The 17,705-nt window shown below is 41.9% G+C and overlaps 1 protein-coding gene across 5 annotated transcripts in view; it reads right to left on the bottom strand.

The window, feature by feature from the left end:
* FARS2 (phenylalanyl-tRNA synthetase 2, mitochondrial) overlaps nucleotides 1–17,705 on the bottom strand; it is a 511,717-nt gene that overhangs the window by 143,648 nt on the left and 350,364 nt on the right. For all 5 annotated transcript variants that reach the window (XM_055391452.2, XM_055391451.2, XM_004043229.5 and 2 more), the window contains one exon: nucleotides 14,826–14,977. In XM_055391452.2, coding sequence (XP_055247427.1) covers nucleotides 14,826–14,977 — 152 coding nt within the window. The remainder of the gene's footprint in view (nucleotides 1–14,825; nucleotides 14,978–17,705) is intronic.

Genomic DNA, 17,705 nt, shown 5'->3' with positions numbered 1-17,705 from the left:
GTAACTGTGAATAATTTACATACTTCCTACAGTTTTCTGCTCCTAGAAGCTAAAGAGTTTAAAACTATATTTTGTATAGGATATGACCAACCTTGTTAAAATCACTTCTCTTTTTTTTTCCTTTTTTCCTTTTCCCTATCTGAATATTTGGCCTGCACCAAATAATGTTTAAATCATCAATTTACTTAGGACCCAACTTACTGTATACCCAACTTCTGTTTCTAAGGAGTATTCTCCACCCTAGTCAGTTTCTCCCTTTCAAGAAATCATCATAATGGATAGTAAAGAGTTCTGGTCACCTAGCTGGAAAACACTGCCAACTGAGGTTAAGTTGTGGCCTATATATCAAGTTAGGTTAGTTACCTCTGGAGAAAAAACAATATAACATACGTTGTTGATGGAATTTCTTTCTCTTTATCATTAATTCATCAAAAATATGTATTGAGTACTTACTCTGTTCTATATCCCAAATATAGTAGAAAGCTAAAGACCCAGTAATTGATAGTAACTCAGTGCAGTGATGAAAAGACGTATAAACACCACGCAGTGTGGCAATTGCTATAACAGAGAAATGGGTTAGAAATGCTTATTCCATCATCACTGCAGAATTTCAAAAATTGTATGCCATGTGCATTGCCGGACAGGCAATCTGCTACGAGAAATTAGCATATTGAATGAATTCTGAGATAAGCAATTACTCTAGTAAATTTCTGTGTAAATGTCTAGACCACAGCTGTCCTGCCTTATATAAATATTTCACCTGCTTAATTTTCACTACTAGTTTCCTCTTTCTTCATCTTACTACTGTTATTTCCTTTAGGGGAAAGTGAAAGCAAAGAAAAGCAGCCACATCTGTCAAACACAGAATCCAAAACCTACTGCAGGGTATGCCTTCATTCCCGAGAAGTATAACACAAATTAGGCTCATCTTATAAAATACAGTCATGCACTGCACAACGGTATTTCAGTCAAAGAAAGACTGTATATGCAATGATGGTCCCATAAGATTATAGTGGAGCTGAAAGCTACCTATCACCCAGTGACATTATCATCAGTGTAAAGTCACAGAGCAACACATTACTCATGCATTTGTGGTGATGCAGTGTGAACAAACCTACTACGCTGCCACTTTTATGAAGTATCTTTAGATATGTTCAGATACTGTACTTAACATTGTGTTACAACTCCCTACTGTATTCAATACAGTAACATGCTGTGCAGGTTTGTGGCCTAGAAGCAATAGGCTACACTGTACCCCATACAGCCTATGTGTGCAGTAGGCTGCACCTTCTAGGTTTGTGTAAGTACACTCCATAATACTTACATAACAAAATCTAATGATGAATTTCTCAGAATGTATCCCCATCGTTAAGTGATGCATGACTATAGTTATGTTCACAAAAGATTATTAGGTAACTGGAATTTTGTTGATTTTGTCCTCATCTCTGAACTGTGCTCCCATGGAAAAGAAATTAGTCAAAACTGAGATCTAATCAGGTCTGAGGTGAAATATCCAAACCTTTATTTGCATGGGTTTACCTGGAGGGAAAGCCTAAGGAGGATGTGGGAGAGGGGCTTTGCAAGGCTGGTAGAAAGGCAGGGCTCAAAGCTGAGTTGCTTAAGTCCCAGGTGACAAGTTGACAGTGGGGAAACGTACAGCTCTGAAATACCACTGGACACCATGATGGCCCTAAAGCCTCAACGGTGGTGTCCCCTGGGGGCCCAATGGGAGTCACTGTCATGTCCAGTGGAAGTTAGCTTGCTGTGGACACCCCCTGGGACCTACAGAAATACTTCTGGGGGGCTCTGCGGGATACTGGGATCCATGACAGCAGGTAGGTGGCGATGCACTTGGGATATCTGAGTATGAACATTATTACGTACCCTCATCTGGACCTGCAGGCTGGGGATGTCTGAGTCTGAGAACTCATTTCCTACGTGTCTGATGAGTGCCTTTTCCTTGAGGTAGTTCCCACTAGAAAACAGGGATTCCCTCATTCGTACCAGGCCTCCTTCAGGCATTATCTTCTTTCCTGTAAATGTCATGGAACATTCTACCTTGCTTTTTCCTTACTAGACACCCAATTAAATTCCAATCATGATAACACCTTCCCTGGCTCTAAACCATACATGAATATGTAGATCACTATGAAGCTGTACACTATTAAACAAAACAGAAACAAAGCAAAAAACCAGCTGAAGCCTCTGTAAAGACCTGCTGGATGCCTGGATGTTCTAACTTAACCATCCCCACCACCTGCGCATCTGAGATTCAGCCTTGTGATTCCAAGCCCAGTCCCACCTCTCAGGAGAGACCATCTGGAGCCTGGCCAGTGGCTCACCATCAGGGCAGGCGGGCAGCCTTGCTGATGATTCTGCTGTAACAGCAGAGTCCCGCATCCCAGGCAGTGGTCTCCACATTCCTCTGTAACTGTGCCTTACCTAGGACTCCACTCTGCCAGTGACTGGATCGCTGTCCCCCTAAGCCTTATTTCTCTGTGACCACTCATCTGCCCCACCACACATATCCACAGTGTCCACTGGCCACTTGTCTCTCTACCAAACATCCCTCCTAAGACAGACACCAGGATCTTGGGTGCCATTAGGACCACTGGCAGACATCTGTGCATGTCATCAGTCCCTCCCCCCGGAGCTGACCTCATCCCTGTCTATGCTGGCCCCTTGCCTTCTTTGGTTCACCCTCCTGGCTGCTACTCGAGCCTCAGTTATGAGCAAATTAAAGAAAAGAATTAGCACAAGAGACATGGGAGATGCCTCAGCCTGCACCCCTGTGTCAGTCGCGGCCCTGCTTGTGTGATCCTGGAGCCCAGCTTGTTTCTTGCTCTGGAGAAGACCAGCAACGTGAGGCCCAAGACTGCCAGACCCGTCTGTGCTGGTCAGAAATGTGAATTGGTGAAGCGTGACTCCAGTAGGTGTTACCTGCATATCCTTGAGACTTTCTCACAAATCACAGGCCTGTCTTTAGAGACCTAACTCCAAGATCTACAGTCAAGATAATGGTCCCTCTGAAGGGGCCAGGATGTACCCAAATTCATAAATCTCTTCGTTTTCAAGACAATATCATTAACTGTGGGAGCTATGGTACATTCAAGGCTGAGCCATGTGTGGGATGGGAAGAACTCAGGAGACACAGGTGGATGGACAGTGAGTTAGGCGGGGATGAGGGGCAGACTCCCATGCTGGCTCTGGACATCGAATTTGGGTGGTAGCCAGAAAGAAGTGATCTTGTGAACGGAGGGCACAAGTTTAAAAACCTCGAACAATTCAGAGTGTCACTCATAACTGCCCAAAATGAGGGGGCGGGGCCGCCCCGCCCTACCCCATTTCTGCCAGCAATTCTGTGACTTATATCATGTCACAGGTTGCTCATGGTGTGTGTTTAACTTGCTTGAATCTAATCATGAGGGGGTGGGGCAGGGAACATCAAAGGATGTGAGTTACTCTCATCCCTCATCTTGGAAAGAGAGCATTCCATCGCCACACTACAAAAAGGTGCCCGGGATGCCAAGGGAAGACAATAGCCAAAGACTCACTGAAAACCGCTAAGTGAAAGTTAAAAAGGATTTCACGAAGGTGTGCATTACAACAGCAGATCATTGAAGATACAGCTCCTTCAGCGCCTGGCTTCTCTCCCTGCCTAGCTGCTGTTGAGCAAGCAGTCTCTCTGCCTCTGCCCTTCTCTCTGCAGAGACACTACTCCTGGGTCCCTGCCAGGACAGCACTGAAGGGAATCCCGAAGAATCTTTAGGCAAATGGTGATGTGCAGGGCAACAAGGAGGAACAAGGTGTTTGGGGACTGAACAAACTGTGATTTAATTTGTCTAATGCTGGTGTCAAACAGGGCTGCTATGTGATGGGAATGAGATGCACCCATCGTAAGCTGTTAAAAGCAAGCTTGGGGAAGGAGGAAAGAGAAAGGAAGAAGGGGAAAACAGATATCCAGGCTAAAAATAGTTTGTGAGAATTGCTTTTTCAGCTGTCTGAACCACCACAACAAAAGTTCTTATACCCACATCACCAGCATTACAATAAAAATGGAAAAGAAAAGGAAGCAGCCAGGAGAGTTTTAAAGAGGCCTGGCAGTGTCTGGCCATCCCCTTGGTACTGCATGCTGCCAATTTCAAGGAGACACAACTTCTGACAAGCTCCCTGTACCCATGGCTCTCTCAAGATTAGCTGTCATTGGCTTTTCAGCGCTAGGCTATCTTTAAGTTCAGATAACTGCACTTATTTGGCTCTGTCCAGAGGAATAAGACCAGGATGTGATTTGCAAACCAGAAATGTCATCTCATCTGCCACTGTCCACAGCATTTTCCCAACACAGGACCCAGAGAACACCCAGACTAGCTATATAACTCTGCTGACCAGCATCGATGCCACTTTACAAAGTCTTTTTTTTTTTTTTTTTTTTTTTTTTTTTGAGACACAGTCTCGCTCTGTCACCCAGGCTGGAGTGTAGTGGCATGATCTAAGCTCACTGCGACCTCCGCCTCCTGGCTTCAATTAATTCTCCTGCCTCAGCCTCCTGAGTAGCTGGGATTACAGGTGCGTGCCACCACGTCTGGCTAATTTTTGTATTGTTAGTAGAGATGGGGTTTCACCACATTGGTCAGGCTGGTCTCGAACTCCTGACCTCATGATCCGCCTGCCCTGGCCTCCAAAAGTGCTGGGATTACACACATGAGCCACCATGCCCGGCCTACAAGTATTTTTTTAATTAAAAATTTCCTCCTTAAATTGCAGGAATAACATGCATCATTTCCAAATGACAGTTTTATATAAAGTCTCATTCTGTTTCCCTTCATTATCCCAACTTCCCAGTTATATGCATTTGGCTGCCAAGTCCAAGGCTCCCAGTTGTACCGAGGTTATTCTTTATTTTAAAGTACAAGTTAGACTGACTATGACACTGGCTTTTTACTCTAATAGGTAACTCATTTTTTGGAAACTGTGTAATTTTCAAAGCATTTCACATATATAGTGTCATCTAGTTTTCCTAGCTACCATTTATGGATCATCTTACTCCTGGTGGTAGATGAGGAAACTAAGGCTCCAAAAGTCCCAACATCACACATCTAAGGTGTGAAAGTCAGGACTCACCCATGCCTTCCAATTCTAAATTATGAGCTCTTCCACTAAACTACATGGACTCTACTTCTCATAAACTATTTCTAGTCATTGAATAACAGTTCCTCTAAGGAAGGAAGAAGCACTAGTTAACCATCCAGCAAGCATTATGTAGTAAGTCTCCCTCCACTGATATAAACATTGCAGGAAGACGAAAATGAGCTGTTGTCTTAATCTGTTCCTGCCACTATACAAAGTAGCTTAGATTGAGTAATTAATACACAATAGAAACGCATTTCTCACGGTTCTGGAGGCTGGGAAGTCCAAGATCAAGGTGCCAGCAGATCTGGTGTCTGGTGAAGGCTGTCTCTCTCCACTTCATAGTTGGCTCCTCTTACTCATCCTCACATGGCGGAGGGACAAAGGACAAAAGGGACGAACACTGTGTCCTCCCCAAGGTGGAAGAGATGGAAGGAGCAGGCAGCTCTCTGAAGCCTCTTCTATAAGGGCACGAATCCCATTCATGAGGGCAGAGCCCTCATGACTTAATCATTTCCCAAAGGCCTCGTTTCTTAATACCAACACAATAGAGATTCCTGTTTGACATGAATTTTGGAGGAACACAAACATTCAAACCATAGCAGTTACTATGCCACAGGCCTCTAAGGAGTTTCCATCATGTGGAATAGCCTAGAAAAGTTTAAATGCAAATAGAGAATAAAAGCTAAGAATGAGCCAACAATAAGCTGCAGTTACACAGAGTTCTACACATGGAGCTGACTGGTGGCAGGTCGGAGAAAGAGGAAGGCGGTGTAAAAAATCTGATGAGCCCTCCAGGTTGAAATTGCTCTGCCAAGGGCTTCCTGCTCTGGCGAGTAGGGCTGGGCTGTTTTATAAGTGGCCCCTAGTGAGATTGACAATGGATTCTTAACCCAACGGTGGTCCATGTGCAGGTGGCCCAGCACCCCAGGAGGCAGCCTGACGCAAGGGGATCTGCCTGAAAGGCATGATGGTGTTTAGCTCAGTCAGTCAGGCTATTTCCCTCCAGAATTTGCACTGGATAATGAAGCAGACTGGCTAGAAAAGACTGCAGGTAATGTAGAAAGAGGAGAGATGTTAATGTGTGTATGGTGGGGAAGTAGAGGATACAGACTGGCCAGCAGAGGGAAGGACAGAAACAGAGCCAGAGGCACCCAGAGGCTGAGGGTCTCTGGCCCTTAGACCTTCCCTCAGTTCTGAAGAGCTTTCCAGTTTTGATTCAGGTGTATCCTGAGATAAATTCCCTTTGTCTTAAACTACCCACCATGAGTGGGTCTATCCTGGCAACAGTTTTTGGAAGCTGAGTTTCTATGACAGGTAGTTCACACACATTAACTAGAGTTGGGACTGTGTACGTCTCATTCATAAGGGATTAGAAGGGAGACAGACATACACAGCTTGCTATTCTGTTTCCTTAGTAAACTTTCCCAGACTGAAGGCCTCTTTCCTCTGAATCTACAGCCCTGGATGATGGGTACCTTCCATTTCAAGTCAATCAAAGTTTCCTGAGTGTTAATTACATGCAAGAAACTGGGAAGGCCATTCATTAGGCTTAACCAGCCTTGTTACATCATACTTTTTATTGCTATTTCACTTTTTGCATGTTATTTAGCTCCATAAAAACCGGGATCTTGGCCAGGTGTAGTGGTTCACACCTGTAATCCCAACATTTTAGCAGGCCAAAGAGGGATGATCGCTTGAGGCCAGGAGTTCAAGACCGGCCTGGGCAACAAAGCAAGACCTACATCTATTAAAAAAAAAAAAAAAGAGTTAGCCAAGTATGGTGGCCTATGCCTGTAGTCCTAGCTACTTGGGAGACTGAGGTAGGAAGATCACTTGAGCCTAGGAGTTGCACTCCAGCCTGGGCAACAGAACAAAGCCCTGTCTCAAAACACAAAAACAAACAAACAAACACCCCAGAATCTTGCCGCCATACCCTTATAACCCCACAGCAATTAGCCCAATGTTTTCCACAGCACAGGAACTCAAGAATCAATTGGCAAATGTATTTATGGCACATCTCTTTGCATGAAGTTTAAGGAAGTCTAGAAGTGGTGGTGCCTAAATCAGAAGCTACGTAGTTCAGGTGAAAGAGAAAATAAAGAAGGATGTGTAAGAACAGTAAACCTACTGACATATAGGAGAAGGCCGGAGGCCTGTCCATCTGACCCACGTGGCTAACTAGACCCTGGGCAGCATCTGACTCAAGTGGAGCCCATCCACCAGCTGCCTCTGATCTGGCAGGAAAAGTTGAGTTGGGCTAATCCGGTCTCTTTGTTGAGACCATCAGAATAACGCAAGGGACTTGAAGTTGGTGCTGATTGCTGGACAGTGAAGGTCATGTGGACTCGGGGCCCGGGTGGGGTATTCTGAATTCTGTATAAGACAAAAAAGAGCAGAAACGACGTGGTGGGAAGGTGGGGAGAGACAGAATAAGTATGAGAAAACGAAATGGAATAGGGAAGTGGTGACACCATGGAAAGAGTGAAGCTCAGACCCTTCAACTGCCTCAGTTCCTGCTCTTTCCAAAGCCTGGTTAATTTGTCCAGCTTGTCCTACATTTGAACAAGTGGGTCTCTCTGTTCCTTGGGACAAGAGCCCCCACTAGAACACCTCCTCCTGTGATGTGTTCTATCCCTTCTCCCCACTGCTCATAACATAAAATGAAGTACAATTTTATGAAACTTTTTTTATAAGAAGCATAAGACATTCTTCATTAAAGAAAATCCCAGTGGTTCTCAAACTGGGGGCAATTTTGCCTACCAAGGGGGCACTGGAGACATTTTTAGTTGTCATGTGTGTGCGTGTGTGTGTGTGTCTGTGTGCATGCACGGTAGGAAGGTTGTTACTGCTATCTAGTGAGTAGAGGCCAGGGGTTCTGCTAAACATCTTATAATGCACAGGACAAAGAGTTACCGGGCCCAAAATATCAGTAGTGCAGAGGTTAAAAAACCCTCCCCAAGACCAAGGGATGACAATGCAAAGCATATACCAACTTCTCTATGTAAGGGCCGAAAACCCATCTGCTGCACACATATGGAAAACAGTCATGATTGGGAAAATGTAAAAGTGTAAGAGCTGTTGTGTTCGGGTGTTGAGATGATGGGTGAATCTCATCTTTTCTATTTTCAAATTTTTATGCATTGGCATTTTTATTGGGTGTAATTTGACAAAGTGAAAATGAATGAACACATGGAAAAAAGAATGAAGAGAGGGAGACTGGAAGGAGAATGCACTGCTCCAGTACTGCAGGAGGAAGAGCTTTGACCAGGTCAACGTCCATGACTCATGCACACTGGGAAGCCAGGCCAGTCACACCGAGAAGGTGCTTCTCATGGTGAAGACCCTCTTGAGAATTCTGTCAGACATGGTCACAAGTGTTCTAGTCTACCCACTTAAGCCAAATTATAAAAAATGGCAAGTGATAGATCACAAAAGGGAATATAACCATGAGGAAGTTCAAGTAGGGATGAAGAGAACTGAGAGGCCCCTTTAGTGACCTGGGGTTGAGGGAGGAGCTCACCTCTAGCATCTCAGCTCTGACTGACAGTGCACAGACTCAGGAAGCCCCATCTGCGACTGTGAGCAGGAAGTGGCAGGCCAGCAGTCCCAGGAACAAGGAGTGAGTCTATGAGCAGAATCGGGTTAGGGGCATCAGTGAATCCACCCTTTCAAACCTGCCCTTGCTGCAGATACCTGGGGCATTTTTCACCACCAAACCCCTCCTTGCAATCAAAGGAAAGGGATGGTAGTAAAAAAAAAATTTTACTCCCCAATTCCCACTCTCAAAAAGGTCTGTCTTAAACCCAGACCAAATCTGACCTATTAAGGTCTACTTTATCTTACAGTCCATCTCCACAGTTCATAAATAATCAGCTGGCATCTCCAAATGAAGTGTTGGCAGCTAAAGGCAATGGCTAAGTTCCCCTGGGATACTCTTCACTCTTCCTCATACCCCATTTTGCTAAGAAATATTCTGAGCAACTGGTGTTACAGAATAAAACAAAAAACAACACCATAATTCCTTAAGGTGCATGAACTTGGAGACTGAAGATGATCAATGTATTCATATTACAAATGTGATGGAGGGGATATCAGGTTCATATACTGACATACATGATTGCCTTCTCAAGTCTCCCATTTAGTCAATGCGTCATATAGTACCATATTCCAAAGACATAAAAGGACATGGCAACCTGGTTCCCTTCCCTACAGGTAATCACCATTCTATTTTTTGTTACATTAAGTTTAGAACTACAAGAACTCTTCTGCACGTTAAGTGGCCCATAGATTAAGTGGCAAAGATCCTCTGGGAGAAGGTTCTAAATGATGGCTGGAACAAAATGCCATTTTCTTCTAACCTGAACATCTATCCTCCTTCAGGGCACAAGCTGTTATTTGTAATCAAGAAAAAATTTCTCCATTTGTCTAATATTATGAAATTAGGCTCTTCTTCGGCAGTTTATGTCTCCCTGAAACATCTTGGGATCTGTTTTTGTTCAGCAAATAACATGCAACGTGTTCAACGACTTTGTCTTTCACTCAGTCCTATCACGTCTCACACTTAAGCATGCTTTGATGTTAGGCAAAGAAAGGGTCGGCGCTCTTTTGCACTATCAGGCTAGATTTCATTTATATGTTTATGGAATAAAATAAATCTTGAGGTCAAGGTTCAGGGTCAGGAGACCATTCACTTCCTATCACCTAAGTAGTCAGGGACTTGTGGGCACAGGGTGCTCAAGGAAGGATGATCTCCTAGTAGTAGGTTTTGGAATTTGGGAGTCAGAGTCTTCAAAAAAAACTTCATGTATCCCCCTCCCCCAAATCAAGGGTTAGCAACCTACAGCCCATGGGCCAAATTCACATTCTACTGTCTGATATTGTAGTCAAAGCTTCATTGGAACACAACTAGGCTCGTTTGTTTATATTTTATCTGTGACTGCTTTTGCATTTGCAGACTCGAGTAGTTACAAGAGAAATCTTATGACCTACAACGTCAAAAATATTCACAATCTGGTCAGCCCTTGCCCTAGATACTTACTGAAGATCACGGCACCATAAGCCATCATTACTAAATAATGTGTCCTTTTCCTCAGGTATATTTCCCAGTACTGTAATAGCTAGGTTTTGCTTTGACTGTCAATAATGAGATCTAAAAAATAAGTGGCCTAAACAAGGTCTTTCTCTCTCAGCTAAAAGTCCAGGGCTGAAGTGACACACATTCAAGCCCCAGGCTATTTCTTCTATGTTGTTGCTCCACTCCCTACAGTCTCCATTGCCAAGTCCGCACCATGGCCCAAAATGGCTGCCAGAATACTAGCCATCACATTCACAATGAAGTAGCAGGAAGAAAAAAGAATACCCTCAATTCAACTTTTAAAGAAACTTCTGGAAATACCACTAAACACATCTACTTACAAATCATTGGCCAATTTAGAAGTATAGACTTCTAGTTGAGTGGAAAATTGCTGAGCTAAAAAATCAGGTTTTTGTTATTACAAAAATGGCACCAGGCAGAAGGACAGGGGCAGGGGGAATTGGATATTGAGAGATAATTAGTAATCTCTGCCACAGGAACCTTACTCCAATCACCAAGTCCCTTATTTCTTAATAAGGGACACATGCCCTTGGCAGCCATGACCTTTGGCATAGCTCCAAAAAAATAGTCTATAAATATCTGTACAATATGTATTTAAGATATTGTAAGATCAGTGCCAATGAAGAATGTTTTCAAATTTCTAATCAAAAGTACTGTCTCCTTCAGAAGGAACTGAATAAGTTCACCTTTTAGCAGGTCAGTATGGGGTTGTGTGTGTATACCTGCATTAAGAGTACTTCTAATACTCTATTTTTTTTTAGAAAAATATTTATTTTTTTTCAGTGATTTTTTTTAATGGGGTGTCTGCCTGCCTGATCTGTCCCTGGGTCCACAGGACCCCGACACTGCCCTATTCCCACTGCAGTCTTTCCAGTTAGCATGCCCATTCAGCATTCCCCTTGAACACTACCAAATTATCAAAAAGATTCAATGTTTACCCCCTCCTCAAGTGACATCTACCCCCCACATCCAGCACAACAGAAATTTCTCTCAGCTTCCTAGGTTTTTAGCATCTCTCTGTAACCTAGTAGGTTCTGAAAATTTCCAGTGCGAAGGGGTTACTCATCCCACTTTTGACGCTGGCAAGGGTGAAGCTACGGCCATATCAGAAAGTAAGGGGCTGTGACCTCAAAAATTAAGAATGAATTCCAAACCCCTGATTCCAGAGTTTTCTGTAGGTTGAGCATCTCTAATCTAAAGATCCAAAATCCAAACTGCTCCAAAATCTGAAGCTTTCTGATTATTCAATATACATAAACTTTATTTTATGCACAAAATTATTAAAAATGTTGTATAAAATTACCTTCAGGATACGTGTATAAGGTATATATGAAAGAAATTTTGTGTTTAGACTTGGATCCCATCCCCAAGATAGCTCATTACATATATGCAAATATTCCAACATCTGAGAAGATCCAAACTCTGAAACACTTCTGGCCCCAAGCATTTTTTGGATAAGGGATACTCAACTTGTACTAAAAAAGAATGGGAAAAAATTACAAGTCACATGCCTTTGGCATATCAATTAGTACTTAGCAATCAGTCTTGTTCCAATATTTTTCCTTCTCTTCAAATGTAAATAACTAGACTTCCAGTATCAACATGGAAACTCCTGGAAATTTCTTTCTCACATAAAAGTCCACGGCTGAATTGGCACTCCACAGCATCAGGGATCCAGACTACCCCATACATTCTATTTTCTGTAAAGTTAGGAGACAGATATCATCTGCAAGCTCCAAAATATATTTAAAGGCTGCCAACAGCAGCTGAAATCAAGTAGAAGCCAAATGAGAGGAAGTGAAGAGAAGAAACACACAGAGTGGCACATCTCAGAAAACTCCAGCAAAAACATGGTTTTTTTGTTCGTTTATTTTGTTTTTTTTGTTTTTTTGTTTTTGTTTTTTTTAGAGCTAAGGGTTACAATCTGAAGTGTAAAGTCTCTATCTCCAAGTGTTGATAATGGGGTAAGCAAAGGTAATTATTCTGTTTCTAACAAGTGTAGATTTGGGGTGGGAGGAAGACCTATACAAAAAAATCGAAGAGATGAGTCATGTTTAAAGAAAGTTGGTTTCTTGGCATTCTAGAAAAATAAAGCCTTAAGAGCATGAAAACAAGCTAGGTTGAATGTCTATCCCAGCCCCTGCCTGCTATGCCAACCCTCAACCTCCCCCGAATCTTGTGCAAATAGCTGGTCCAGGAAACCCAATGCATTCAAATATGAGCGGCAAAAAAGCAATCATATGCACACCATTGACAGATCAATTAAAAAATAATTGAGGGAAAAAAGAGGACAATGGCAGAGAAACAGAAAAGTCACAGAAAAATGTTGCCATTGGAGCATACGAAATTTCTGGCTAAATATTTTACAATCAATTTTTAAAATGTAGTGAAGCAATTTCTCTATGAAGGAAGACCAGAAAGCAGAAATAACTCAGAGAAGAGATGGCAAGAAAGCAGGGGGAGCTGAAATGTGAGCTTGCAGAACCCAGAACGGGGAGAAAAGCAAAGTAACTACAGATGGAAGGTACACAAGGGAGAAAAGACAGAAGAAAACACAGTAAGAGACATAGAAGATAACAATGAGGAAAGCATACCAAATGAAGCGGAAATGAGAATTTTAAAACATTAGAGAGAAAATAATAGGTACAGAAGTCAGACAAAGGAGAGCCTACTTATGCATAACTGGATCCCTGAAGAATGAAACAGAACAGAACGATGGATCAGAACAAATCCCTAAAGATATAATTCAAGAAAATTTTCCTAAAATAAATAAGAGTCCAATCCAATTTGTGAAACACAATGATATATACTAGGGAGAAAAGATCAATACTGAGGTGGAGCCTGATAAAGATATTAAACTTGAAAGATAAAGAAGGAATCCTTTAAAACAAAAAGCAAAAAGATCAAGTATGGCATCAGATTTCTTTATATGAAATTAACCTTGAGAGGACAATTGAGCAGCACTTACAAGATCCTCCCAAAAAGAAAGACCAAGCCAAGATTTTACTTCCAACCAAACTGTTATTCAAGTATAAACAGATAAACAGTTTTGAACATGCGAGAGCTCAGGGACTATTGTTTCCACAAGTTGTTGAGCAAAATTCTAGATGATGAACTTCAGTCATTTAGATAATTGGGGAAAGGGAGGCAAAACAATTGGCAGTGAACACTGAACATCTTTATCTAGAGAATGAATGCTTTAAAAGACAAAGAAGGCAGCCCGGCGCGATGGCTCACGCCTGGAATCACAGCACTTTGGGAGGCCCAGGCGGGCGGATCATGAGGTCAGGAGATGGAGACCACGGTGAAACCCTGTCTCCACTAAAAAATACAAAAAAATTGGCCGGGCGCCGTAGCAGGCGCCTGTACTCCCAGCTACTCTACTCAGAAGCTGAGGCAGGAGAACGGCGTGAACCTGGGAGGCGGAGCTTGCAGTGAGCCGAGATCGCACCACTGCACTCCAGCCTGGGCGACAGAGCGAGACTCCGTCTCAAAAAAAAAAAAAAAAAAAAAAGACAAAGAAGGAAACAGGTGGGAGTCTGACAGGATATAACGTGGGAGCCAGGAGCCCTGACAACTTAGATATGACACACCTGGAACAATCAGGCGGGGAAGGGAAAATGGAGGTGTGAATTAGACAGGATTTGGTGACTGTTTCTTCTCTAACAGCTAGGAGCCAAAGGAGACCATTTAAAGGTGACCAGTCAGAAATGCAAATCAAATCACGTCACTTATCTCTCTGCTCCTATCCTTCTATAGCTTCCCACTACAATTAGGGTAAAATTCCAAGTCTGAGACCTTGCAGGTTCCAGGCTCACCTGGCCCTGGAAACACATCACTACCCAACAATCATCACTTTACACAGCCTCCCCCTCGGTCCTTGAGCTGCCATGTTCTTGGCTGCCTTCTGCATCTCACGTGCCCTTTCCCCCCCAGGACTCCCATGTGCTATCTGCGATGCTGCTTCTTCTTTCTTCACTGCCCATCATCCTTCTGTTCTCAGCTTCCATGTCTCAAAGTGGCGTGCCCTGACTCCCCACATGAAATTAGTTTTTTGATGACACCCAATGCATTTTTCCCTCATAATAGCATGTTTCATAATTATGTATTTAATGTCTGCCTCTCTCACAAGACTATAAGTTCCAAGAAGGCAGAGCTAAGTCTGTTTGGAACACATTTAATTCCTAGGATGTAATATAGATCTTGGCTTGTGGTATGTGCTTAATAAATATTTGCTGAGAGACTATCAAAACAGCTTCTACTCCGCAAACTGCTCTTTCTGCCCATTTCCTCTGCAGCTGGAACATGCTAAGGTAAGAAGTCACTTCCAAAGACAATACTGAAAAGCCGCAGGACTTTTAAAAGATTCTGTTTCATATATTTTCTTTACTAAGGCAGGAAAGATGGAAAATGCATCTTGGAAAGATTTTCAGAGACGACTGATATCAAAGAGTTTTCTGATAAGCTACACATTCACTACAAATTCAGAAGACATTTTGTCTCAGATACCCTGGGTTTCAGCAAATTTTATGATATGCTTCCACATGACATTTATCACACAGAGATAGTCAAGGGTAAAATCAGAAAGCTTTTCACTTACTTTGGATGTACAAACTTGTCTATGAGATCAACCTTTTCCACCAGGTCTCCTCCAATTGTTCGGACTAAGTCATAGAAATCATTTTCTGCGTAATTCTCAGAGGGCAACCAGAATGAAATATCATTGATCACAGCCGGATATTTGCTAAGAGGCTAACAAAACAAGAGGAGAAAAGATACATGAACTTGTTAGTTGAATGAGAATATTTAAATTTTTCATAAAAAGTTGCACTTGACTAATTAGGAAATGCTAGTAAAACATTTCAGCATCTAAATTTGCAGAACAAAATGAACTTAAAAGACAAATCAATATTCAAAATTAGCAAATTCCATTATGAATATTACAGATTCTTATCACATTCATGTGTAACATTACCATATATTATATTTATATTGCCATTAACGTTCAACTTAGTACAAAGAAATTTGAATGTATTATATTTCAGTTTTTCCCATTTGAATACTAGAGGAGAAAAGTTCAAATGTAATTAACATGCAATTCATTAACTTCTTGTGATACTTTCAGAAAGCCATTTTAGTAGAGAAATAAGAGCTTATCAAAATTGATATTTCAATTAGTAATGTCATTATTTGTTCGTATTTCTAATTACTAAAATAAAGGATTGGGTTGATAAGTAGTTCCTTGGGGAATTATTTTTCAAATTATGCCTTTAAGGATGTGATAAACATAAATGTAGCCATTTCCCCCACTTTATTCCATTTTTTCCAGCTTACTAGCTCAGTAGTTCACCATTATATAGGACAGACATTTAAAATTAGATATGTTCAGAAGTTACTGTATTTGTTTATTGCTTTCACACACACACAAATATATATATATCACAACTAAACATATAGCTCTCACATATATACATCAAAATTATACATAGATATATGTGTGCATGTTTTGGTCTGTAAGTTACTGCTGCAATAAAAAAAGTTTTGTTACATAACTATGAAATCCTAAGGGAATATCTGCTAAATCCAAACATCTTTTGGAAGGGCCAATTTACAAACTAATTTATGCCAAGCCTGACATTGCTACAAACCCTTTGGTGAATCATTGATCAGAGAAAGTATAAAGCTTTTAAATGGCAAAGTATCTGAAGAACTAAATGCTCAAACATAAATGATTATCCAACTTGAAATATCAATAAAGTTGTCAAACAAATGCATCAGTTTAGAACACACATTTCATACAAACACGATAAAGTTAGCATCCGGGTGCTGTTGACAAAATATATTGGTTCCTGAGAAGCGTTTTGTTTTCTCTCCTGAAGTCACAATGCTGTGACAAATGACCCATGAGTTAATGTAACAATAGATGACAGGAGTTTGGTGGTTACACAGGTTGTTTTCCCTTTTGTTCCTTATGGAAAATGGAAATTTAGGGAGATAAGAGACTGAGATTGCCAAGAATTAGCATGGAATCTCCTCTTCGATTAATCCCAGCTGAGGTACCACACTTCCTGAGTTCTGGTGCCAGGCACGGTGACAGAGAAATGGCAGAAGGTGTCCCAGTGAAACACGTGTCAGCAATTCATGGACAACAGTCAATATGATAATAATGCAGGCAGCCAGAACACATGCCCCAAGACATTATTAAAATATACATTGTGGTAAATACAGTTTAAAATCCATGCAGTTTAAAAGAAAAACCCAGACAGCTTATTATATTGCAAGCCTATTTCAAGCTAAAAAATATAAAAAGTTTAATGGTTTAACGGAAAAGAAAGCATTTAATCCACTAATAGGTAGGTATCGGACATGGGATATCTACTAGTGGCCGTTGCTTTTTTGAACGGGATAAATATAATTTTGTTGGGAAATAAGAGGCTAACTATAGATCATGGTTACTGAGATGTGGGCTTTCTTTTAGGTGCTTAACCAGCGGTGGTGGTAAAAACCATCCAGCGGCTCCCCACTGCCCCAGGAGAAAGCCTCCAATTCCTAAAAGCTTCTACCTCTTTCCGATGTTCTCTAGGTTCAGGCCAGCCCAGCCTACTGGGTTTCTTAAACACGCTAAGTGGCTTTCTCCATATAAAATTTCCCACCCTCCCTACCTCACTTCTGGCCCTCAGCCACCCTGCTCACTTGGTATCCTCACAGACTCCATCAATCCCATTACTGCACCCTAGCCTTCTCTTGCACAGTACTTTTCATCCTCACTGTTTGTGTACTTACTTACTTCATGGCTGTCTTCCTGAGAGACTGCCATTTTTGAGGGTGGGGTGTGCATCTCTGTCTCCACCTCTGGAATCTCCTTACTGTGCACAGTCCCTGTTACATTGCAGGTATTCTAGAGCCTAGAGGAGCACATTACGGAGCCACCGGCTGTGAGCAATGACTACATTACAGTCAGTGCATTCAGCTGTGTTTTCTCGTCTAACTGCGTGAGCTAGTGGACATACCACGTGGGTGGGACACAGAGCCTTGCCTCCATCCCTGGATTGTCCTAGGGTTTAGCAACCATGTGGAATGGCAGAGAGGCTGAAGCTGGACAGGCAAAGCCACCTGGTAGGAACTTGATAACCCACAACCATAGAATCGTGGAATTTTAGAATCCAAAGGGACCTTCGATTACGTACAATATTATTCATGTTTTCTTATTTCTTTTCTTAACAGAAGGATGACTGTTTTACTAGTTTTATCAGATAACTGCATATAGTCGTCCCTCAGTATCTGAGGGGGATTGATTCCAAGGCCCCCACAGCTACCAAAATCCTCAGGTCCCTTATATAAAATGGTGTAGTATTTGCATATAACCTATGCACATCTAGATTACTCATAATACCTAATACAATGTAAATGTTATGTAAGTAGCTGTTATATTGTATTTTTAAATTGTTATTATGTTTTATTGTTATATTTTTAAATTGTT

Source organism: Gorilla gorilla, chromosome 5 (genome assembly GCF_029281585.2).
Source record: "Gorilla gorilla gorilla isolate KB3781 chromosome 5, NHGRI_mGorGor1-v2.1_pri, whole genome shotgun sequence".
In the NCBI taxonomy this organism is placed as follows: domain Eukaryota; kingdom Metazoa; phylum Chordata; class Mammalia; order Primates; family Hominidae; genus Gorilla; species Gorilla gorilla.
The sequence above is the reverse complement of the archived record's forward strand: the minus strand, read 5'-3'. Positions and strand labels throughout refer to the sequence as shown.